Source organism: Salminus brasiliensis, chromosome 22 (genome assembly GCF_030463535.1).
Source record: "Salminus brasiliensis chromosome 22, fSalBra1.hap2, whole genome shotgun sequence".
Lineage (NCBI taxonomy): Eukaryota > Metazoa > Chordata > Actinopteri > Characiformes > Bryconidae > Salminus > Salminus brasiliensis.
The window spans coordinates 14,841,756-14,868,076 of record NC_132899.1 but is presented as its reverse complement, the minus strand read 5'-3'; the positions used below and the strand labels follow the sequence as shown (position 1 = coordinate 14,868,076).

At 43.2% G+C, this 26,321-nt stretch overlaps 1 protein-coding gene across 1 annotated transcript; it reads left to right on the top strand.

Annotated features, from left to right (window-relative positions):
- Nucleotides 1-23,959, top strand: fasn (fatty acid synthase). The gene is made up of 42 exons (XM_072667931.1): nucleotides 1-319; nucleotides 3,239-3,381; nucleotides 4,271-4,423; nucleotides 4,681-4,854; nucleotides 5,088-5,288; nucleotides 5,589-5,711; nucleotides 6,181-6,296; nucleotides 6,378-6,512; nucleotides 6,597-7,059; nucleotides 8,032-8,219; nucleotides 8,527-8,716; nucleotides 8,931-9,025; nucleotides 9,132-9,266; nucleotides 9,509-9,712; nucleotides 9,816-9,931; nucleotides 10,042-10,217; nucleotides 10,321-10,512; nucleotides 10,766-10,846; nucleotides 10,964-11,149; nucleotides 11,232-11,411; nucleotides 11,517-11,720; nucleotides 11,850-12,163; nucleotides 13,514-13,900; nucleotides 13,997-14,161; nucleotides 14,264-14,379; nucleotides 14,934-15,088; nucleotides 15,184-15,387; nucleotides 15,598-15,748; nucleotides 16,634-16,812; nucleotides 16,993-17,112; nucleotides 17,226-17,348; nucleotides 17,627-17,850; nucleotides 17,941-18,142; nucleotides 18,368-18,519; nucleotides 18,623-18,714; nucleotides 18,809-19,206; nucleotides 19,331-19,519; nucleotides 19,626-19,853; nucleotides 20,551-20,762; nucleotides 20,893-20,991; nucleotides 21,802-22,053; nucleotides 22,186-23,959. The coding sequence occupies exons 2-42, from the start codon at nucleotides 3,255-3,257 to the stop codon at nucleotides 22,321-22,323; spliced, it is 7,539 nt and encodes a 2,512-aa protein (XP_072524032.1). The 5' UTR covers nucleotides 1-319; nucleotides 3,239-3,254; the 3' UTR covers nucleotides 22,324-23,959.
- Nucleotides 23,960-26,321: the final 2,362 nt, after the last annotated feature.

Here is a 26,321-nt window from a genome sequence, read left to right as displayed (position 1 = left end):
CTGGGTCCGGGAGCCCTGCCTCGTCTCTCATTGGACTGTAGTGCGGAGCCAACTGTCAGCCCATGTGGCGTGGCCATACAGCATGGCGCACATTTAAATGAAACAGAGGCAGGGAAGCACAGGAGCGAGAGTAATTTTTAGGGCAAGGCTAGGAACTAGCAAAGGGTTTATTATACACAGCCAGATTCAACGCGAGCCTAAAGGCACACAGGAGATAAAGGGCTACTGAGAGGAATATAGGTCAGCTCAGGCTCTGCTCACGCTGGATGCGCATTGATCCGAAAGTATTTACAGAGCGGACGATAAACTAACACAACTGGTAGGTTCAACAAGGTTTGTGTGAATTTAGCTAGCTAATGCACTTGGATGAAGTCTGTTAGCTGATGTGTGTGATCGTGGCTACAGGAGAATAGGACAGTCGATGTTAACTAGCTGGCTAAGGTTAAGGTTATTTAGGGAACTAGGGCGTATTGTCATTCTGCTGATAGTAGGAAGTAACGTTAGTCTGTACTAAGATATGATAAACTAGACTTCTTAAATGATCTTATAGTGTATGTGGTTGGGTTTATGTATGGGTTCATTTTGATTCAATCTAACTAGCTAAGTGTTAACCTTCATCTATTGCTGACTGTGCTTAAGGTTGATAAATAGCTACGCGCTTCAGTACTTTTAATACTATAGAAATACTGACCACAAACATAGCCAAGTTAGTCTTAATCCCGTTTTGTAATCGTTAGAGTCCAGTTTAAGTATCTATCAGTCATCTGAAGCTGGTGTAGATAGATAGATAGATAGCTAGGTAATGTGTGGTGAGGTGCAGCGTGCTGAGAGAGAGAGAGAGACACAGAGAGACAGAGAGACAGAGAGACAGAGAGAGGGAGTGCGCATCTCTCTCAGGCTTCTGCTGCTAAGCTAGCTAGCGGCTAACTCTGGATGCTAAAGCTAAGCTTATTCTAGAAAAGCAGGGGAGATCAACATAGCTAGATATCCCCGCTTTAAAAGTAATGAACTAGAAGCTCCATCGCCTTTATTTGGGCCACCTGGACCACCTAACGAAGGCCATTTAGCTAATGTAGCTATCTATCTGTTGGTGTCAGACTGATGTTGCTGATGTTGAAAATGACTCAGGAATTAATCAGCTGTTGACCTGTAGATGAACTTTCTTAGTCAGCTAATGTTTAGGTCCATATCTTGGGGTGTGAAAACTCCCCAAGAGAAAATGGGGGTTTGTTTTGTAGTCTAAATGTGGAATTTACCTTGCATGTGGTAAAATGTGGAAGGGGTCAAATTATGCAGCTGCCCCTGAGGCCTAACAGGGGAGCAGCATCTTCATCTTCTGGTTTTGTTGGACACTGTGCTTGTGTATGTAGCTATATGTGTTTGTAGTAAGTATAAAGATTTCCTTCTAATTATTGCATTCAGCTACTGTACGATGCATGAATGAGATGCTGTAGAGCCTGAAGTCATCATGTTGGATGTCAAGCTTCAGCTAGAAGGGCGTAAAGCGCCCCCCTCCCCAGTGTTGGGCTGTGGAGCAGTAGAGCTACGTTCTCTGGTGTGTTGGACCTCCATCCAGTCCCTCTGAGATGAGTTGAAGTGGGGTTTTCTTTGTGATTCAGGACTATACCTGTCAATACCTGACCACACTAATGCTCTTGTAGCTAAATACAGTCAGATCTTCACAACATTGCTAATGTAGGGCTTTCTCCGACGATCGGAGGCTGTTACTGTGACACAATGGGGACAAACTCCCTATTACTCCTTTTGATTTCAGGAGAAAAGCTGGACGAACAGTTGTCTGGGGTGTATAGGGAAGTCGTAATGGGAGGGCAATGCCCTGTTATCGCTTCTGCTACCACTTCTTATCAGTGCAAGAGTTTATCCTGGCTTGACTCTTCACGTTTTATTGTGAACTGCTATTTGTAGGATATCTGGCGAACGTGAAACTTGCTGCCAATAAGTAGAACAGGCCTAGAAAGGGATTTGTATTTTCCCTCATAATGTTAATACACCAGCACGTGTTCTAGTGGGGGTGAATGTTGGTACCTTGGGATAGGTGATGACCTCAGGATGGCATTAATTGCTGTGTTTACTCACAGGCATAGGCCGTCATTCTTCTGTATATGTAAATACAGAGGCATCTTTAGATCTGGGTCAGGTGGATTACAGTCCCTCCTTTTGGGAATCCGTTTACTTGGTCTTGCAATCTGCTGTAACCATGAACTGAGGATCTGGCCTTTGTTTGAAAATTAACGTCTTCAAAAGTCATCTGAACAGGTTTTGCAGTACAGATCTATCATAACTTTGCCCTCTTTCAAACTGGTACATTTTCTAACAGTGGCGTAAGATTTGTGAGAACTGTCTATATGTTGAGTCACTCTTACACACGCACACACACACACACACACACACACACGCATGCGTGCAGTGACGAGCTGTTGCATGCCAGCACCTGCTTGGCAAGTATGTTTCCTTCTGGCTGTCTTTGTGGTACAAACCCCTCCTCTCCAAGTGGCAACGTTTTACCATGTGTTTTTGTGAAGGGTAATTATCTTTTAGAAGAAAAGCCTGGTCTGCAGTGCCATGCTTGGTACATGAACCAAAGCTCAAGTACCAAGTAGAACTTGTAGCCCAGTCAGTATACTGGGCCTTGTGAAATCTGCTGACCTTGAACTGCTTTTGTCCTGAAATTTAGTATCCTTTCTTTAGCCCATCACTCTTGCTCGTGAAAGGCTTGTCAGTTAGTGGGGTGTGTTGGAAGCTTAAGGTGCTCAAAGTAAGGACTGCAGAACACTGTTCTAGGTAAACTTGAGATGCAGCACAAAATGTGGGACTTGAATTGAACCCACTGGGCTTGATTACGGGTTGTGCATCTGAGGGAAGCAGAACAGAGAGACACTGTGTGTTCATTGTGGAGCTTGATTGCACCTCACAGTAAGCAGGAATCCCATTTCTCTTCCTGCTGTGCTGATGGCCGTTGTATAGACAGCGTTAGCTTGAATGCACAGGCCCTAAAATGGGGTACAAAGCGTACAGTTCACACCCCCCTCCCAAGCCCCCCCCTTCTTCTCTGGCCTTCTCCGGGCCTCAGTGGTCACAAACTTGTGGTTTGAAATGGGTCACACATACAGGCACAATCCTGAACTGCCAAATGACAGACTGTCATTGTTATTGGGTTGTCTGCTCTCTGACTTCTGTTTCTTACTCTCTCTGTCACTATCTCTGTTTGGACCCACAGTAACTCTCACAACGCCATGGAGGAGATAGTCATAGCTGGGATTTCAGGTCGGCTGCCTGAGTCTGACAGTTTGGAAGAATTTTGGCAGAACCTTTTCAATGGAGTCGACATGGTCACAGAGGACGACAGGAGATGGAAACCAGGTATCTTGCAGATTTAGATAATATAAATGGTAAAAATACATTACATTGTTTAGGGTTGGGCATTGATGTATTGTATTTGTTTCATTATATTATTGAGATTTTAATTATTAAACTTTATGTAACATTAGAGCATCAGCAATTCAATGCCATCTTTCTTTCATGGCCACGTAGTTTAGGTCACACCACATGACTGCATTTTATTCATTTTACCAGAGTTGTGACTCTACATTACTACATGTGACCCTGTAATGTTTATTTAGGCCTAATCTGTATTTTACAAATATTTGTATATTCACATCAACAGATAAATACATAAAAATATCAGAAATTGGCATCTGACAATATATATATATATATATATATATGTGTGTGTGTGTGTGTGTGTGTGTGTGTGTGTGTGTGTGTGTGTGTGTAGTTGTTGTGCAAAAAACTCATATCAAGTCAGTACAAAAATGTTCAGGGTAATTTTTACATTTCTAAAGAAATCATCATTTCTAAAAAACTTTTTTGTTTGATGCTAACATTAGATGCTATACTTTTAGATTTTTCCATTCGGGAAGCAAAGTTAATCAACTGATGATGCATTAAAATTTCAGCAGCTCTCCCCCGTGCTCTCTGGTTTCTGTGCTCTACTGGTCTCCTTGCCTACCTGGCTGCTACTCTGCGGTGGCCTTGGCTGGCCTGGCCTCTTCTGAATAGACCCCTCTCTCCACTCACTACTTTCTCTCCTTGGCAACCTACTAATGTTCACATTCATGTGCTAAAGTACCAGCAGCACTGAGCACTGAGGCCTGAGGCAGACCCTTTGACACAACAGAAAACTTGTCTTTTTTTTCTTTCTCCCCCAGGTTCTCATCAGTAACCACACTGCATTTTTCTCCCCTCATAGGTCTGTACGGACTTCCTCGCAGAAATGGAAAACTAAAAGAAATAGACAGATTTGATGCCGCTTTCTTTGGTGTCCATCCCAAACAAGCCCACACCATGGACCCACAGCTGAGGCTTATGCTAGAGATATCATACGAGGCCATCGTTGATGGAGGTCAGTTGTATAGTATACTGGAGAAAGACCCCTTGATATAAATGGATATATGGCCATCTGTTAAAAGCTACAAAAAGTGGTTTGTTTAATATCCCATGTTTCCAAAGAACATTTGGTACCTTTTCAGGGTATTACATCCAGTATTATGATATTCAAAATTACTCTCTTATTAGAAATACTGTTGATTGTTTGTTGCTTATGGGTGTGTTGACTGTACATGGGAGTGGGAATTCTGATGTTATGCTATAACTTGGCAGGCATAAACCCAGTTTCCATGCGTGGCACTAAGACTGGTGTGTACATTGGAGTGAGTGGTTCTGAGGCTGGCGAGGCTTTCAGTAAAGACCCAGAAGAACTACTTGGGTACAGCATGACCGGTTGCCAGCGTGCCATGTTCGCCAATCGTCTGTCTTACTTCTTTGATTTCAATGGTGAGCAAAAGCTTCATCTTTCTATAAACTTTGACATTCAGTCCACAATAAACTAAATAGCTATGACAAAGCTATGGCTTGGTGGCAATAATATGCAAGAAACCATGACAGTAGAGTTAGTGCCTCATGTCACTGTTGATTATATCATAAGTGATGTGTGTGTTGAGCTGATTGGTTGCATGACGAATGGCAAAGCTAAAGCTGACTGTGCTCATATGTGGTGTTTTTCGAAGGCCCCAGCACAGCCATCGACACAGCATGCTCCTCCAGTCTCCTGGCTCTGGAGAATGCCTTTAATGCAATTCGCCATGGCCAAATTGATGCAGCCCTTGTTGGGGGAGTCAACTTGCTCCTTAAGCCCAACACCTCAGTGCAGTTCATGAAACTGGGCATGCTTAGTCCAGATGGATCCTGCAAGTCTTTTGACTCATCAGGTAATCTTGAGATGTTTGTGTGTGGTGTAACATTTAGACTGTAATAAAGAATGTATAAACCTGTAATACATAGACATAGTACAAATACATATCCTAAAAACTCATAGTGTCTTATAGAATTAAATTAATGTGAAATATCTTTATTTTAACTAAACTGACCAAGATATTAAATTGTTAGATGGGTTGACAATGTCGCTCTGTATATTAATGATATGTATGCTCAGTATATATGATTAAATGATACACATCCACTAGATTGAAGTCATAAGGCACAATTTCATGTTGTAATTTTTCTCTCAGGAAATGGGTACTGTCGTTCAGAAGCTGCTGTGGCTGTGCTCCTGACTAAGAAGTCCATGGCTAAGAGAGTGTACGCCACAGTGCTTAACGCTGGCAACAACACAGACGGCTACAAAGAGCAAGGTGCTAAAAATCTTTTTAAAATCTGCCAAACAGCTCTACTAACTTACTCTCAGGGCAAATCCTCTGAAGCCAAAACGTACTACTGTAATAGAGAGAAGTGACCTGGTTCCCCTGGGTATGTTACACTGTCCCCTTTCCCCTAGTGCCTGCTAGCCTTCGCTCACACTCAGCCAGTGTTTCTAAACATACTGCCGAAATGGGTGAGGGGGTGGTATGGCAGCATATTATTATTATTATTATTATAAAATCACACCTCTTATTCTATATACAAAACGAGCTAGTTGCTACAGTGGGTCAATACCATAATGAGCTTTGTCTTTTGTTTTGGTGACATTGATTGGTGACTGATTTAAGGTATTATGGGTTTATAGATGATAAATGATTTATTACTACTGGACATGCAGGATATTAAAGGTAAATGCATGTGCATGAGGTGCTTGATGGTGTTTTGTATCTCTTTGTATCACAGGTGTGACGTTTCCCTCAGGGGATATGCAGCAGCTCCTGGTCCGATCCCTCTACCAAGAGGCCAACATCTCACCTGAGCAGGTGGAGTACATTGAGGCCCATGGCACTGGCACCAAGGTAAGTCTGTGTATTTATAAACACACCTCATTCAACAATTTTAATGCAGGCATAAGATAGACAGTGTGGTGTGTTTTTTAGGTTGGGGATCCACAGGAGGTTAATGGCATTGTCAGCGTGTTCTGCCAGTCACAGCGGGAGCCGTTGCTTATTGGCTCCACCAAATCCAATATGGGCCATCCTGAGCCTGCCTCTGGGCTGGCTGCCCTTGCCAAAGTGAGTCTATAAATGCATATTTACGATGGACGATGTTAAAATCTATTTGACCTGTCTAACACTGCCCCTTCTCTCTGCTATCAGGTGGTCTTATCTCTGGAGCATGGCGTGTGGGCACCCAACATCCACTTTCAGAACCCCAACACAGACATTCCTGCGCTGACAGATGGGCGCCTACGCGTTGTCTCTGAGCCTATTCCAGTTCGGGGGGGCATTGTGGGCATCAACTCATTCGGCTTTGGAGGCTCTAATGTCCATGTCATCCTGCGTCCTCCTAAGCATCATCCACCTGCACCAGAGTCACCACTGTCCATCCCCAGACTGGTGCAAGCATGCGGACGTACTGAAGAGGCAACCAACTTCCTTCTGCAGAAAGCCCAGGAGAACAGCCAGAACCCAGCCTTACTGACCCTGCTGAATGATGTGTCTGCTGTCCCCACTGCAAGCATGCCCTTTAGGGCATACACACTGCTGGGAGCTCAAGGGGAAGTGCGGGAGGTGCAGCAGACCCAGCCCACACCCAGACCCCTCTGGTACATCTGTTCTGGTGAGTGAAGCATTAACCTGCTGCGTGTAGTTTAACAAAGGCCTATTTACCACCCTGTTATTTTGTTGATTTTCAGAACTTGCTCTCGGAAGCCACACATTATAGCGTAGTTTTAATACTAAAACAAAACGCTGAATTTAACAAGGTGGTGTTGCTGTGTCCTCTCAGGGTTAAGTGCTGTTAGCAGCTGTAGCTGGTTCAGCCTTTAGCCTTGGCCCCACTTGCTTTCCTGGGTTTGGCCTTCTCAAATCTTACTGGTAAAAAAAAGAAACTGGTCACTCCCCATGGCCCCCATTTTCACTTTGTTACATGCTGAGTTTGAGCTCCTTCCTCTGCTGACACTGGTACAGAAAAAGCAGTGAGAACAAGGCTGGTTCTCATTCCATAACTAGCAGTGTGTTATGGTGAAGTTTCAACAGCACCATGTTCTTCCATAGTCACATTTTATGGTTTCGTCACCTTTGACTAGGGCTGGAATAACAGGGGCGTAAATATAATGGCAGTACAGTTACAATACAGTCTTAGGCCTGGTCTTTCCGCTCTGTTTTGATTATACCAGACGCAACAGTGTTGTGGTTCACGGTATGTCACTTCCATGTACCAAACTGTCAACTACAATTTAACTATGCCAAGATGAATACAATCTGACATTCTAGACCTAGGGCACCTGCACATGGTGTCTTTGCGAGCCTGAAGCGTTGGCATAGTTAGAAAGCAGTCACTACAGATACAGTGGCTAGCGTTATTTATTTTATATTGCATTTTTACTTACATATTTCTTGATCAGGTGAAAATCACGAGAAATGCTTTACAAATGTTGCATGAAATAAACATGGCTATAAAAGACTATCATTAAAGAGCAAGGTTGTAATTGGGCCTGTTGTAAAAATATTATGACACTTATTATTCTGTGGTCATCCAGCCTAAAGTCTATATGTGTGTGTGATTTTATTTTTTTATTTTTTTGTGCAGGTATGGGTACACAGTGGGCCGGTATGGGTCGTAGCTTGATGCAGCTGCAGGAGTTCCGGGAATCCATCCTCCGATCAGATGACGCTCTGAAGGACACTGGGCTATGTGTATCGCGCCTGCTTCTGGAGGCTGATGAAAACACCTTTGAGGATACAGTCCATGCCTTTGTGGGCCTTGCAGCCATTCAGGTCAAAGTTCTTCAGTGCCACACACATACGCAGTTACTGACCTGTGGTTACCATTTCTTTACTTTAATAACATCAGCCAGCTTGTGCATGACAGTGATGACTAGAATTGCAACATGCATGTGAACTGTGAATGATGCTGTGTGGGCCATTTCCTCATACCCTGTATCTTGTAATCCGCTCTGTCTGCGTAGATAACCCTGCCCTGTGTAACACAGTTGGCCATTGTCCATCTCTACTAAGTCATTGTTTGTCTACTTTTGTAGACTACTTCAGACAGTTTAAACGTTTGGTGTGTATGATTCTCCAGATTGCACAGATAGACATGCTGCAGAGGATGGGTCTCCAGCCAGATGGAATTGTAGGCCACTCTGTGGGAGAACTGGCTTGCGGCTACGCTGATGGCTCCCTCAGCCATAGTGAGGCCCTCCTGGCTGCCTATTGGAGAGGCAGGTGCATCAAAGAAGCCAACCTGCCTGCTGGCGGCATGGCTGCAGTGGGTAAGAGATCCTTACTCCAACTAACTTCCTACCTACTGTGTTATAAAGTGCAGTGTGTTTTAGCGACCCCAGACATTACACAATCGCCTTACCAAGCTCCAAGTACACCAGTGTACTGTCTGGAGGTGATGGATGGACTGGATTGGGAAATGCATACAGGTTTCTGTTGAGTTTGAGGCAGTGCATGAGCTTGAGCGTTAACCTTTTTCATCAGGTCTGACTTGGGAGGAGTGTAAAGTACAGTGCCCACAGGGAGTCGTTCCTGCCTGCCACAATGCAGAGGACACAGTCACCATCTCAGGACCACAGGTATACTTTTTCTATCTAATTCTTACTTTGCATTTTATTGTCCAGCTCTGAACTGAATTGAAGATTAATTCGAAATTGTGTTTATTTGTTTATTGTGTGTGTTTAGGAGGCAGTCAGCAAGTTTGTGGCTGAGCTGAAGAAGAGTGGAGTGTTTGCCAAAGAAGTGCGCAGTGCTGGTGTTGCATTCCACTCCTATTACATGGCCTCAATTGCTCCAGCACTACTGGCTGCTCTGCAGAAGGTAAGCCAGGGCAGCACTAAAGCCCCATGGCGCCATCTGGTGGTTGTCTCTGTCATGCTGCTTCTCCAAGGTGGGGCAGAATATGTTGTATCTGCACTCCAGGGAGGAACAGTTCTCATAGTAGAGGTTCAGTGAAAGCAGTGGTTCTATATAGATCCATTATCCAGTCCTATTTCACATTATCAATACTACTGCCTCTGTGCACTGTTTTTTATATATATTATGGTTTGTTTTTCTTTCAGGTGATTAAAAGCCCTCAGCCTCGCTCTGCACGCTGGATCAGTACATCCATCCCCCAGTCGGAGTGGGAGAGCCCTCTGGCTCTCTACTCTTCAGCTGAGTACCATGTTAACAATCTGGTGAGCCCTGTGCTCTTCCAAGAAGGCCTGAGCCTTGTGCCTGACAATGCTGTGGTGGTGGAGATTGCACCACATGCCCTGCTGCAGGTGAGGGATGAGACAAGAGACCAGCAGGCACAGGCATACTTTAAACAGCCTTTAAACGTAAGAAGAGAATCTCCTGACTACATATACTCTGATTCTCCTACAGGCTATCCTGAAGCGCAGCCTCAAGCCTACTTGTTCTATTCTACCTTTGATGAAGAGGGGACATGCCAACAACTTGGAGTTTTTCCTTTCTCATGTAGGGAAGCTCTACATGAATGGGTTAGTAATGAGTCTTATACTAAAGTGGTTGGAGTTAAAAACCTTGGAAAATATATTCTTCATACATTTAATTTAATATTTAATGAAAAGCTTTCGTTTTGCTTTTGCAGTATTAATGTGGACAGCAACCGCCTTTATCCAGCTGTGGAGCTCCCCGTCCCAGTCAGGACACCCCTCATCTCCCCTCTTATCCAGTGGGACCACTCTCAGAGCTGGGATGTACCCAAGGTGGAAGACTTTCCAGCTGGTTCTGGAGGCTCCACCTCAGCCAGTGTATACAACATTGGTGAGTGGAGACTTAATGGTCTTAAACTAATTCTTTATTCTATCTATATGCAAAATTGCTGTTCTTGCTCATTGTCATTGAGTTTTCAAATATCTCTGTGCAGACATAAACCCTGAGTCCCCCGACCACTACATGATTGGCCACTGTATCGACGGGCGGGTCCTGTACCCAGCAACGGGTTACCTGGTGCTGGCATGGAGAACACTTATGAAGAGTCTTGGCACTGTTTTTGAACACACTCCGGTTACCTTTGAGGACGTCACCATCCATAGAGCCACCATTCTGCCCAAGACAGGTAAGTTTTTTTTTTTGTTTGTTTGTTTGTTTGTTTTACTGCCATGATGTATAGTGTCTAGAGGCTAGGTTTCTGAACATATACAAAGACCTTAGACAGTAGGTTTTGAATGGCCAACCCCTGTTGATGGTGTACTTGCGTTTGACCTTAATCAGGAAGTTTTACCTTATTGTTTTTAATGAGCACTATAAACTATAGAAGAGCATGTGAACCTGCTTGTTTGATCTGATTGCTTCACTGTATCATATAACAGGATCTGTCCAGTTGGAGGTTCGCCTTATGCCTGCTACTAACCGCTTTGAAGTATCTGAGAATGGCAACTTGGCAGTCAGTGGTAAGTTTTAAATCTCTTAACTAAATCTCAGTGAGAATCACATAATGTGTGTAAATCAGCTTATCAGGTAAGCTGACAAGATTGTGTCTATTTTTTTAATGCTCCTTGCTTCTTCAGGTAAAGTGAGTGTGTTGGAGGATGCAGCACTAGATTCCTTCCGCTCTCAGCTGGCGGAGCCTGTGACAGTGGAGGCAGAGGACCCGAAACTGAGCCTGAAAGCTGGAGATATCTACAAGGAGCTGCGTCTCCGAGGGTATGACTATGGCAAAACATTCCAGGGCATTCTGGAGTCCAATAATGCTGGTAAGTGACTTTCCCCCAATGTCTGTACTGAATGACAGATCCTAGTCAGTTTCTGCAGCATCTCACTGTTTTGGTTGTGTAGGTGACCATGGGAAGTTGCAATGGACAGGCAACTGGGTGACGTTTTTGGATACCATGCTGCAGATGATTGTGGTTGGCTTGTCTGGTCGCAGCTTGCGTCTTCCTACCCGTATCCGCTCGGTGTGTGTGGACCCCACTGTACATGAGCAGAATGTTCAGGACTACACAGAAGATAGGAAAGGTAAAAATGTTTGAATGCTTGATATCTATGTCTGTCTTGGGTTTGCCACCAATACATAAAAATGTGTTAAAATTGGTCTTCTCTGTTAAAAAAAAAAACTTTCAGCTGTTGCTGTCCACGTCAACCGTTGCCTAGACAACATTACAGCTGGTGGAGTTCAGATCTGTGGCCTGCATGCCACTGTAGCACCACGTCGCCAACAACAACAGACCCCACCTACTCTGGAGGAGTTTGTCTTTGTGCCCTATGTGGAGACTGACTGCCTGAGATCAAGTGAGAAACTGGAGGACCAACTCAGACATTGCAAAGGCAAGTTCTTTTTTTTTTTTTACCTCATAGCATATGTTAAACATAAATGCTCATATTCCGATAATTTGAACATTTGTGTACATATTTCAACATAATGCCCTAACCAGTGCCTTCTTGTCTCTTCTATAGGTCTGATTAACTGTCTCCAGAGAAAGCTGGTCAATCAGGGTGTGAAAATCTCTATCCCAGGGCTGGAGAATGCTGCAGAGGACCAACTGATAAGTGCAGAGGCAGAAGGTGGCCTGCTGCGTCTTCTGTCTGTACTGTGTGGCCTGGAGCTGAACGGTAACCTGCACTCAGAACTGCAGCAGACTGTGCAGAAAGAGAGGGAGTGTCTGCTGCAGGACCCACTCCTCAACGGCCTACTGGACTCTCAAAGCCTGCGCCACTGCCTAGACACCGCCCTGGAGAATGCCAGCCCTGGCAAACTCAAAGTTGTGGAGGTAAAGTTTATTTAGTTACAGTCATCATGTGGCAGACAATCACATTTTGTCAAATGTAGTCACTCAGTTGATGTGTTTGGGGACAACATACAAAGCTATTGGAGATAAATAATTAAAGTATATGCCGCATATGTTTAAATTATTTATGGCTCCTCAAACAGTGTTGAAGAAAAATAAATCACAAATTACTTGTTTATGCAGTTTCAGACACAATTGTCTATTTCTATAAAAAATCAAGTCAAGCTTTAGCATGGCTGCTACTGCTATTTATGGCCATTTAAACATGTATGGCCATCATTTATAGATCACATTGTGATACAGTGTTAGGAACCACATAAACCTGCCTGATTGAGACTGTTTAACAATGTAGTTGAAAAGCAAAGAGGATGCCACTTCATTTAAGCATGCAGTTTGCACAGTTTTAACATGAGACACTTAAAATATCTCGGCTGGTCAATGACATTTGGGGTAAGAAAATGCAAACTTGATACAGATTAAGAACAGCATAAGGTGCATCACATAATGCAGCATTATGCAAAAAAGTGTTACCCCTACAATTGGGGGGGTGAAATTGACTCCCCCTATAGTAATAAATAAAAACCATGCCATAAGCCCCCCCCTTGTGGTCAGCTATAAAAGTGCATTTATTGACCAATTGGAAGCTATGGAACTTGCATCTAAAGTAGCACATGGACTGACGTGGTAGAGTAATATTACAGGGTTTTACACAAATATGACCCAGAATTACACAGTTCTTGCACAAAGTATTGTGCAGTTCAGTCAAAGTTATATTGTGCAGTTAGCAGAATTGTGGGCCAAGATTCTCCCAGTCAGAAGCCTGTGTACCATCAACATGATTTTGTTATTTTAGAGTGCAAATGCTACACAATGTCAGAAGTTATTTCATCATGCCAGAGCATTACCACCAAGGTCATTTCAGAGGACAAAACAATTCAAAAAAGGACTAATGATGTAATTGGTTCTGTTTCAAATAGAGAGAGGACACATCTCTGAAGAATCACTACCATTGCATGATGTATTCAGTCTCAACACTACTTTCATTCACCTTCACAGTCCCGTGCAATACATGCAACACATGCAAAAGCAGTGTAAATATTCCCATGGCCCCTGTTTTCCAAAACAAGATGTGATGTAGGTTTTGTACTAAAACTGTTCAGTATCTGTAGAATTATATTATTTCTATGTTATTTAAAACTGTGACTGGTCCCCCGTAAGAGATTATCATGTTTGGTGAGATGGTTTAAGATCTTCACCTTAAAGGTTGCTTTGTTCAAGGATCATTGTGCGGCATTAGAGGCTGCATCTCACCCTGTTCTTCTCATTACTTAGGCTCTCTCCAGCGATGGCTGTGTGTTCTCCCGCGCTGTCAGCCTCCTCAACATTCAGCCTATGCTGCGTCTGGACTACACAGCTTCCGCCCTCAGCACAGAGCTGCTCACATCCCAGCAGAGCTCCCTGGAGGAGCAGGGCATCTCTGCTGCTGAGTGGGACCCTCAGCAGGGTCCAGCCTCAGGCAGCCTAACTGGCGCTGACCTGGTGGTGTGCAACTGTGCTCCAGGAATTGTGGCAAGCCCAGCCACGCTGCTGGAAAACCTGGCCTCCGCTGCTAGAGAGGGAGGTTTTGTTCTACTTCACACGCTGTTGAGAGGGGACACACTGGGGGAGACTGTGGCCTTCCTCAACTCTTTGGACAATCAGAATGGACTGCTGACTCAGGTGTGTGTAAGCATCACTCAGTTAGCCTGGCTTAAGCTTGTGGATACTGTGTTTTTTTTGGTATGTGGTGTGAATTGTATGTGTGTGTGCACGCAGGTGGAATGGGAGAAGCTGTTTCAGAAGGCCTCTCTCAATGTGGTCATGATCAAGAAATCATTCTATGGCTCAGTTCTCTTCCTTGGCCGTAGACAGAGTGCTGAAAAACAGCCTATTACGTTGTCTGTGGACTCTACTGATTACAAATGGGTGGAAAATCTGAAGGTAGGTCTTACTTTTAGTTTGGTTACATTAAATGATCAGAGTTCCAAAAGTTTCTCAAATTTGCAATATAAATCATTTGTCTCTTAATCTTGCTTGTATCAGAGCATACTTGCTGAGACATCAGAGAAACCAGTGTGGATCACTGCCACTAATGGCCATAATGGAGTGGTGGGAATGGTCAACTGTCTCAGACAGGAACCTGGAGGCAACCGCATTCGGTTAGTTCATTTTAACCTTACCTTATGCAGTCAGATCCATAAGTAATTGGACAGCGATACAATTTTCATAATTTGACTCCACAATGAATTTAAAATTAAGCAGTCTTATTTGGTTGAGGTCATGTGACGGATTACAGCTGTTTAAGAACATTATGTTGGTGATGTAGCATTTGATTGAATTGAATTGAAGCAGAAAGCATCTTGAGGTCAAACTCTGTAATTACGATCATGGAGGCATTGCTCGAGAGTGTGGATATTGCATATATATATTTTTCAAAGGCCTTGAAATAAAGCTAAAACTCAACGCATCAATCACATCTTGATTTCTCCATTTCAAGTCCATTGTGGATTATGGTTTGTGTAACGTTACAAAAGTCACTGTCAAGATGCTGTTAATGGATCTGACTGTATATTGTTGCATTAATACAGTCTAGTGTTTGTTCGAAGTCCTGTCAATGACTTTCTTTTTTTCTCATTTTGATATTTGGGACAAATAAAGTTTCTAACATGACCTGTACTCATTGATGTCCATGGTTTTTATCTCTGCTCAATAGGTGTGCATTTGTATCTAATCTGAAGAAGTCATCTGGTGCTCCCTCACTTTCACTGACCCATAAGGACATGCAGATGGTGCTGCAAAAAGACCTCAGTATAAATGTGTACCGGGACGGCCAGTGGGGGACGTTCAGACACCAGCTGCTCCCACAAGGTACAGCACAACTGTACTGGGCCTTTAGTTTGACACAGTAGCACACAGCTGACATATAATTGACAAGGTACTGAGAATTTTGCTTTGTGTTGTAGATTTGAGCGAGGAGTTGACTGAACAGGCGTATGTGAATGTGCTGACTCGTGGTGATCTGTCTTCACTCCGCTGGATTGCATCCCCACTGCGGCACTTTGTTCCATCCAACCCCAACGTGCAGCTCTGCCGTGTCTACTACTCTTCCCTCAACTTCAGAGACATCATGCTGGCCACTGGCAAACTTCCCCCAGACGCTATTCCTGGTAACTAATTTGTCTTCAGTAGTAAATGTAGTCCCTGAAAAGCTGACATGTAGACACACATGGAATTAATAAAATGCTTTGCATTGCTGCTCCTTTTGCAGTGGCAAGTTTTGTTAAACTTTGCTTCCAAATGTGTCGGGCGACTGGTGCTCCCTGTGGGGCAAGTTGGTCCTTCTTTGTCTAAATACTTTTTCCAATGTCTGTGTGCAGGAGACATAGCATTGCAGCAGTGCATGCTGGGAATGGAGTTCTCTGGCCGCGACCCCAGCGGGCGGCGGGTGATGGGCTTGCTGCCTGCTAAAGGTCTTGCAACCTGTGTGGACGCAGACAAACGTTTCCTCTGGGACGTTCCCTCCAGCTGGTGAGAAACTCCAGCCAGCCACAGCCAGCACCCATTGGATGCTGGGAGATATTTAGTCTAGAAATGTCAAGCTAATTTCTATAGGGCTCTTAGAATAACAAAATCTGAATTGAAGTTTTTCTAAATCTTTTCACCAAATTAGAGAGAACTTGTCTGACCACCTTCTTGTTTATTTTGGAGACCTGAGATTTAAATTAGATTTTATTTGAGCATTGGCTCGGAGTAGCTTAGCGGTCTAACACATTTCCACATTTCCAAGGGTCATGAGTTTAAATCTTGAGCGATGTCCCTTTGCCATAAAAATCTGAGAGGGGACAATTGGCCTTGCTCTCTCCTCTAATTAAACTTAATGAGATGTTGGCCAGCACAGACGTCAGTTAGCCAGTTCGAAAAGAGGCGGTGGCTGGTCTTTACCCTCCTAGTGCCGGGAACATTGCATGTGCTAGGGGCAGGTGGATTAATTGGAAGTACCAAATTGGAAGAAAAAGAGAAAAAAACTAATTTATTCATAGAAAAGGAATAAAAATAGGGATTTCAACCCATATGTAGATTAAAAAGGCATTATTTGCTACTCAAACTATGTGTGGAACCTGACTGATACAGGTATATCACCTTCCTTGGTTGGTAAAGTGTAGTGGATAAGAACACCACTTGTTCTTACCCACTGTGACAGAGTAGGGTTTGATTCCCCCACTACACAGATAAGAGTCCTTGGGCTAGTCTCTTAACACTATATTTGCTTACCTGTGAAACATGATGCAAATATAAGTCACTCTGGATAACAGTGTCAGCCAAATGCATTAAATATATTATATAAATATATTAATTGTGTATGGCATTTATGATTCTTTGTATAGCTGTAACAGTATGTGTGTGTTTGTGTAGGACTCTGGAGCAGGCTGCATCAGTACCTGTCGTCTATGCTACAGCATATTACTCCATGGTGGTGCGTGGGCGTCTCAGGCCTGGTGAAAGTGTGCTCATCCACTCAGGTTCTGGAGGAGTGGGCCAGGCTGCAATCGCAATCGCGCTCAGCATGAATTGCAGAGTCTTCACCACTGTGGGTTAGTGCCGTTTCCATAGACAAGCATCTCTATCAACCACTGCTTATTGTTCCTTTATTTAAATAAAAAATAAATTAACTGAAATAATCTAGACCTGTTTGCCTGTTTATTTTAGCAGTAAAGGAGTAACCACTAGAAACGCCTAGTTCATGCAGTTTTGGCATTTCTGGTCTTTTACAGGTTCCAAAGAGAAGAGGGCCTACCTGCAGGAGCGATTCCCACAGCTCACTGCAGAGTCATTTGCTAACTCCAGAGACGCTTCTTTCGAGCAACATGTGCTGAAATACACACAGGGAAAAGGTCAGTCTTCTATTTCCATGTAATAATTCACAGAGATTGGTCATGTTAACTGGAATGTATTTGTAACCGTAAACTGTGTGGGTAATTTGTACTGTACTCTTGGCTGGTCCTAGGAGTTGATGTGGTTCTGAACTCCCTGGCTGAGGAGAAGCTGCAGGCCAGCCTGCGCTGTTTAGCCAGGCATGGGCGCTTCCTGGAAATTGGCAAATATGACCTGTCAAACAACACCCCTCTGGGTAGGTTCTGAACAAGAATTCAACAAAACAACACATCACTGGGGCATGTAGGTAGTAGATAGATGGATGGCTTTCAAATATATTTTTGCTTTCATGCAAAAAGTTTGTATCTCCAAAATAGTAGCTTCACAGTAGAAGAGAAAACTTTCAATAGATGTCAGTATAAAAAGATTCAAGGAAAAATAAAGTTAAAAAAAAAAGTTTCAAGCTTGCATAGGACACACTCAGGACAAGTGGCTGATGAGCTTTAGTAATCTAACACTGTTCCTCTGTATCAGGCATGGCTCTCTTCCTGAAAAATGTGGCCTTCCATGGGATCCTGCTGGACGCTCTGTTTGAGGAGGGTAACCGTGAGTGGGAGGAGGTGTCAGAACTGCTGAAAAAGGGCATTGCTGATGGAGTGGTGCAGCCGCTCCGCACTACGGTGTTTGAAAGAAATCAGGTGGAGGATGCCTTCCGCTATATGGCTCAGGGCAAGCACATCGGCAAAGTCCTGCTGGAGGTGAGAACCTCCACAAATTTCACAACTATCACTTGTCTTTATTTACTTCATTTTCCTTCCACATGTATTACACATGCATCTCTTCCTCAGGTACGTTCAGAGGAGAAGGGTAGTGGTGTGTCTGCAGCTGTTCCTCTAGCCCTCCCTGCTATCTCCCGGACCTTCTGTCCTCCCTCACACTCCTACATCATCACAGGAGGCTTGGGAGGCTTTGGGCTGGAACTGGCTCACTGGCTAACTGAAAGAGGAGCTCGCAAGCTGGTGCTCACTTCTCGTTCTGGCATTCGCAACGGTAACTGTTCTGGGATCACAGTTTGGGATGTTGGGAGTGTGTGTGTCCGTTTTAGCATGTTGTTGTTGTTGTTGTTGTTGTTGTTGTCCTATGGACTATAAAGCTTCTTTTTCAGACCTTTTTGTGACCGCTGCAGGAACATATGTCCTTTTAAAGCACAGCTAGCTATAGCTTATTTGAATCGGAGTATGGATTAGCTGTAAAACCTTTATGTCTTTGGAACAGGTTACCAGGCCAAGCGTGTCCGTGAGTGGCAAGCTATGGGCATCCAGGTCCTAGTGTCCACTAGTGATGTCAGCACCCTAGCAGGGGCAGAGCAGCTGATCACTGAAGCTTGCCGGTTGGGGCCTGTGGGAGGAATTTTCCACTTAGCCATGGTAAGGGCAAACAGACACAGGTGTCTGGTTTGTTGGTACATGTAGGTGTCAGTGTGAGCAAGATGATGATGATATTCTTTATTTTATTATTCTTTTTCTGTAGGTTTTGAAAGATGGCATGCTTGAGAATCTGACACCACAGCACTTTATTGACGTCAACAAGCCAAAATATGATGGAACCCTACACTTGGACAAGTAAGCGTATGTTTACTGATACTCTTTGGTTTATTAGGTCTGAGAAGTTGATGCAGTCGAATTGAGTAGATAATGGTTTGGATTTCTTCCACAGAGTCACAAGGCAGAAGTGCCCAGAGCTGCAGCACTTTGTGATTTTCTCCTCGGTCAGCTGCGGCCGTGGCAACGCTGGTCAGAGCAACTACGGCTTTGCCAACTCTACTATGGAGCGAGTGTGTGAGCAGCGACGCCATGACAACCTCCCAGGCCTTGCCATCCAGTGGGGTGCCATCGGTGACGTGGGTGTTGTCTTGGAAACCATGGGTGGGAATGATGCAGTGATAGGTGGGACATTGCCCCAGCGCATGACTTCCTGTTTGGAGGTGCTGGACCGTTTCCTGTGCCAGCAGCGGGCAGTCATGTCCAGCTTTGTGCTGGCAGAGAGAGTGCAGGTGGCAAAGGGAGAAGGCAGTGGACAGAAAGACCTGGTGGAAGCAGTGGCTCACATCTTGGGTAAGGACATCTGTTTTGGGTTTAGCAGACTTACAAACAGACATACAAAACCATGATGCCCTTTGATGCATGATAAACAATTAAAAGTTTGGAACCAGAATCTTACACTGTTGACTTTGCTCAGGTGTGCGTGATGTGAACAGCCTTAACGCTGATGCTTCATTGGCTGACCTGGGTCTGGACTCGCTGATGGGGGTGGAAGTGAGGCAGACGCTGGAGAGAGACTATGACATTGTCATGGCGATGAGAGAAATCCGCCAGCTCACCGTCAACAAGCTACGCGAGCTGTCCAGCAAGTCCGGAGGGTCTGAGGGTGAGTATATGTGTACATGTGTCAACATAGATTCTGAAGAAGGCCTAGATTGACACGTAGTTTTAAGTCTAAATTATTTTGTTTTGCTCATATCCATCCTCTGCAGAAGCCAAGCCATCCCAGTCGAAGCGCACTGGAGCTCAGGCTCTGCTGGAGTCAGATCTCAGTCTGATGTTAGTGAACCCAGACGGCCCCACTGTGACTCGTCTGAATGAAGTACAGAGTGCGGAAAGACCACTGTTCCTCATTCACCCCATAGAGGGCTCCATTGCTGCCTTCCGCACCCTCACCGCCAAACTAAGTGTGCCTTGCTATGGTCTGCAGTGCACCAAAGGTAATTGCAGAACATCGGGTCCCACCATGCAGAATGAAACCAATATTCACAGTGACCAAATACTCACCCTGTAACTGTAATAAGGAGTATTTTTAATAATTTTTCACATACATCTTTAAATTAACAGTATGTACACGTGTAGATGTAACGGTTTGGAGGGGAAAACTATTGCCTTTTAAAGTTACTCTTAATCACCTGATGCACACCAAACAAATAGTGCAAACATATTGTGTCAGGGTTGTTAAGTCAAGGGCAGGTCAAGTCAGCAAGCTAGAATGTGTAATTCTATCAGATTAGGTGAATAACAGTGTTCAGTGTTTTATCATTCATAATTGGTTGGAATTAAAACCTGCCTAATCTGCTGTACCTGTTGATTACAGAGAAGGTTGGACATCCTGAGCCTTGAAGCTCATTTCTCCATACATGTCCAAACAAAATCCTCACAGACCATGTTACGTCTAGGCACACATGAGATCAATAAAAGGACTGCCACATAAAAAGAGACCACTCCCAAGTGGGCAAACCCCTTTCAAACATATAAAATACATCAAAACATGTATTACTTATTGTTAAAATACATGGTTGTAAATAATTGCTTAGGTGACTAAAATCTCAGCACAGTGCTGTATATGGAGATTAAGGCTTTAACACAATATTTTTCTGTCTTTTTTGTGTGTGTGTGTGTGTGTGTGTGTAGCTGCTCCGCTGGACAGTATTCAAAGTCTGGCTTCCTATTATGTGGGCTGCCTGAGGCAGGTGCAGCCAGAGGGGCCGTATCGTATTGCTGGCTACTCTTTTGGTGCCTGTGTGGCTTTTGAGATGTGCTCTCAGCTGCAGGAGGCCCAGTGCCCTGTGGAATACCTCTTCCTTTTTGACGGCTCCCATTCTTATGTTGCAGCGTACACACAGGTGGGAACAGTGCATGTACATTTTTCTATACAGTTCAAAGAACATTCATGTGAAGCCACCCAGATACAAAACACATGCTGCGTTCTGTCATGGTCATAAGCCTCATTTTCTTTGTCGCTCACACCAACAGAGTTATAGGGCCAAGCTGACCCCAGGCAATGAGTCTGAGGCTGAGACTGAAGCACTGTGTGCCTTCATCCAGCAGTTCACCGGCATTGAGTACAACAAGGTAAGCTGCAAGAACAGCTGTTCTGTCACTCATACCAGTGTTTTTAACCCTGAATAATGCTGTTTTGTAGAAATTGTGGCAACAGTCCAGGATTTTTCTGTACTGAACAGTGTATTACAAAGCATCACTAATTCAGAAATATCACATTACCACATTGTGTTTTAAGTTAAAGCCTTTCAAATACATTGTAGATTGGTTTTCCCATCAGGGATTAGGTCTAGTCCTGGATTCTGAATAAAAATTCTCCTTTGAAAAGAAAGTGTAGTCAGCAGCTTGAACTATTATGTCTTAAACTTTGTATTAATAGGGTATAGTAACAGTCTCTGTTCTTTTGGGAAATGCTGGAAGATCACTCTGGAGTAGAATTTGTGATCCAGAACCAATCATGCTCTTGCATGCAATTAAATCATCAAAGATATTCAGTGGTGCTCCATTGGATGCACCTTGAAGTAGTTGCATTCATTGTTTGTCTTCTTTAGCATTAGCATTACATAGTGTTAAAGGCTTTAAACACCAACTTTATAATATCATTGTTATTGTGTGTATTTGGAGGACCTCTTGTGTCTGTTTTAAAAGCTGCATTTCAAAATGTAGCCACATGGTGGCGTTAGAGTTAACGTGAGATGTATCTTTTGAATGCCACTTTCTCTACTCTAAAATGAACCATCAGCGTTGTAGTAAACATGTCATGGTCATGTTTGTGCATTACGATCACAGAGCCTACCAGAATTTAAATAAAATTTCCTACCTAACCCACCCCCCTTCTCTCTCTCTCTCTCTTCTCTTCTCTTCTCTTCTCTTTCTTGATAGCTCTTGGAAACACTGCTGCCTCTAAAAGACCTCGAGGCTCGAGTAAATCAAGCTGTGGATCTGATCACCTCCAACCATAAGAATGTGAGTCGTGACTCACTCCACTTTGCTGCCTCCACATTCTACCACAAACTGAAGGCTGCTGACCAATATGTCCCCACAACCAAATACCATGGCAACATCACCCTGCTGAGGGCAAAGGCCAGCAGTGACTATGGCGATGGACTGGGAACTGATTACAAACTGCATGAGGTAAGCATATGAAAATACCTCCCATCATGATGTGATATTGCAGTAGTAGTCTTTATCATGTACGCCCCAGTCACTTGCTTTGAATCATAAAGGCACTTTTAACATAAATGTATGGCTGTTTATTATGTGCAGGTATGTGATGGAAAGGTGTCAGTCCACGTGATTGAGGGTGACCATCGTACTTTCCTGGAGGGAGAAGGAGTGGAGTCCATCACAGGCATCATCCACAGCTCGCTGGCAGAGCCCCGTGTTAGCGCCAGAGAGGGTTAAAACCCAAAACCCTTCATTGTGAACCCTTCGCAATCACTTATTTTACTGTCTTTCTCTCTCCTATTCTCTCTTTTATTCACATTCTCTCCTCAAAAGACACTAGAACACAGTCTGCCCTGGCCCTCTCTTAACCTGCATTAGTGAAATCCTGGTGTATCTTTTCCCTAACACAATAATACACCATGTCTCTTCATCTCGGACTCTTCTTACTCATTCTTTTAATCATCCCAAGATGTGGCACAGGGTATTTATTCAGCTTGAAACAAAAATCTTTCTAACTTTTCGAGTCTTGAGTTTCTCAATCTGTTCGTTTTCTTTGTTCCTCTACTAGCTGTGCTAAAATTAAGAATCGGTGACTTTTAACATGACGTATAATGTACGTCGTAGTTGAAATATCGTCATTAGGTGAAATTGGCTTTCAGTAGTGCCTAGACACTACAGTGTCCCCTCAATGGTAGTAAACATTGAAGGACTACTAATGGATGCATGTAGCCCTTTCTACATGGGCATTCCACATAAACCTTCTCTCTTGCATATGCATGTGTATCATATGCCTTGTAGAAAACCGGCAGACAGCAAACGTCATTGTCTGCTCTGCCTCACAGCAGTTGTCAAATTGAACCCATGTACACAAGTCACATGTACATACGTTAAATTGCTGTTTACCAATCAGATGTTTCTAGACACGTTCACTGATGTTCCAACATAACCAGTATTTACACACTCTTTATTTTGCACTTGTGTTTACTGTAATCTTAATATTGGTATTAACGTTGTGCAAAAATGCTGCAGTTGTTCTGGAGTCTCCAGGAAGAAAATTTCCATTTTGCCACAGTGATGCCTCTACCAAGATCAGGCAGAAACCACTTGAAGAATAATGTAATGAAATGAAACTGAATTAAACTAAATTGGTATTTGGGTGCTTGCTAAAAGGGAAGCAAAGCTCAGTCATGACATCGATGTGGAATGCCTTGAAGTTAATGCTGCTCCTGTGCTTTTGTGTAACCGCAAGTTACTAACTGGAAATTGTATGTTTTAATATCTTTGTCAATACAGACATTCCTGCATTGTTTAATTCCTATTACAAAGTGTATGGTTCTGAAATATGTGTTTCTGTGATGCTCAGCACTTAAACAAGTCCTTTGAATACTTCAAACTGTTCTGCTACTACTTACTGCAAAGTGCGCCAGAATTGGTAGATGAGTTAGTTATAGTGCAATATGTCTCTTCTGTTGTGGCCAGGTCCACACCTAAACTCGATGAGAAATGGTAGTGAGCTTTCTGTTGGTACTTCTTTCTTTCTTGTTTTTGACCACGTGTTGTGAGAATGAAGGGTTTTATTTTGTATTGGACCGACATGCTGGTCATACAAATGAGCCTTGATGGTTTCCCCTGTTCCAGTCACAATGAAGAAGAAAGGCAGCTCTCAGAGAGCAGCTCTCTGGAGATATCTGAGACTTCTGTTCAAGTCTATGACGAACCAGATGCCTTTTTGGATGTTGTGCCCAGCACATAGATGAACTACATGGGTATTCTTTTGTTAGCTGTTAATATGTTCATTTGATCACTTGTTTTGTTCTTGTGTAATTTTTCAAGTATTTATTGTATTAGTCCAAATAAAGATCGATCACTAACAGTTTAGAGTCTTAGTGTGATCTTTTCTGAGACACAAAGGTGAATGGGAACTTTTTGGGTGAATGTTTTGCATGTGGAACGATCCTGAAGTGCTTTGTTATGGAGTTCTGGAAGGACATCTATGAAGTCCTACTGTCCTACTTTGTTTTTGTTATATTAAGATTGCATTATTCATTGTGTGTACGTGTGTATATATATATATCACACACACTGTACGTTTAAATATTTGTGGACACCTCATCTAATGAATGCGTTCAGCTACTTTAAGTTGCACCCACGCGCGCACACACACACACAGCTAGCCTGGGCCGATAGAGAAGTATTGCCAATAGAATAGGACTCTCAAACAGAACATGAACCTACTATACAGTGCTATCAATAATTGATGAATAGTTCTGATCAGAGGAGGATGGGTGCCTCTTGTGAGTCTTGGTTCCTCCCAAGGGAGTTTTTCCTTGCTGCGTTTAGATCTTAGGTTTTCATGTCTTATAATGTAAATTTCTTGTCTTCTTACTGGTTCTGTAAAGCTGCTTTGTGACAATGCCAGTTGTAAAGATCGCTACACAAATAAATTTGATTTGATTTGATAGGACTATGAAACCGATAAACATGAACCTGTTTACACCATGTCTAAAGCCAGGTGTGGGCTATTGGAGTAGAAAGCCCCCCCCCCCAGGATTGAGCAGTGGAATGGTCTTTCATTCAGTACTTTTGGGATGAGTTGGGAATGAGGTGGAGTACCATGACCTAGCTATTCACTTTCATGCTGACTATGGTGCAATTTGTTCAGAACACATGTGACTACTTAGCCTGCAAGGATCCACTAGTCATCAATGTTATACTCTGTATGACCCTATAATATAAATGTTAGTCACAGTTCTCTAGATAGCTCTTTATTTTACCTTTTGTCTCATTTCTATATTGTAACTAGACTCTCTGTCTGTTTCTTGTTGTGCATTCTGATACCAACTAGGGAATTTTGAGTTCCCCTTTTGAGTCTTGGTCCCTCTCAAGATTTCTTTCCATCTTACTCTGAGGGAGTTTTTCTGGTCATGTTCACCTTTGGTTTGCTTAAAAGGGTTAAAGCAAGACTTCAGTAAAGCACCAGTTGTAATTCAGCTCGGTTAGTGCTCACTCTTATCTTTATATATGGACCCTAATGAGGAAAAACGCTTGTTTTGACTTTCAGGATTGTTGTTCTGTTTTTATTAAACTAGGAAATGGGAAGTGAACTCAGTCACAGTGGATTTAGTCTGTGATTAATCCATCTTCAGGTGCTCTGAGGAATTTATCTATAATTTACCAGTATGTCAGTGTGTCTGCTTTATTATCTTGTACACTGATTATTTCAGATCAGTGTATTAACTCCAACTTACACTCTAACTGACACACACACACACACACACACACACACACACACACTCAATTTAAGTATGCTTTGAACTATAAATCTTACAAAAATGTAAAGAAATCTGCCACTTCTTTGTAGACAGTTCACATGTCACATGAGTTTAACTGTATGTAAGTTCTAACATACTGCGGTTCAGTGTCAAATTCTAGAAAATGTGTCTGTAAAGAGGCAAATCTGTGTGCCCTGGTCCTCTTTTAACAGGGCGGTGAACACAAAAATGCTGATCCATTGTTCCCCATTGTTACTGACCACACTGCATTGGATTCAATGGTGGGGTCAATGCTTACCCCATGGGTTACCCCCAAAAAGCCCAGGTCAACTTTGCTGTGAGCTCTCACACTCATCTTAGATGGCTGTTTTAAAACTTTCTCCTGTTCAGGAAAGCCTGCAGAAATAAATGAAAAAAAAAGAAAATAAATAATATTAAATATGATTTGGCCACCAACACCACTATATAGTTAGATAGTTAGCAACGCAGGCCTGCATGGGCCGAGCAACACTGACAGTGGACTACTGAAAAAAATGGACGGTGTTCTAAAACTTTTGTATATATATATATATATATATATGTGTGTGTGTGTAGATAGATAGATAGATAGATATACATAGATAGATAGATATGACTAGCCTGTATTCAACTGGGTGATGACCTCCATTTGTCCCTCAGCACTTATTAAGTACTTATTAATACTTACTATTATAATTAATACTTACTATTATTATTAATGCCATTAATTAATATGAATTAATAATGATGTAAAGTGTATAAGAGAACAGCTTGTTGTACAGGAGCAGTGTGGATTGGTGTGTATTAGAGCTGGAAGGCTGGAGATCCTTTAGCCACACAGAGGCGCAGTCGTCTTTCTCTTCGGCTGCAGAATGAAGGAGGTCGATGATGGCCGAGTTTAGCCGATGATGGCCACGAATATCCCGCAGTGTGCGGAGAGGGGGA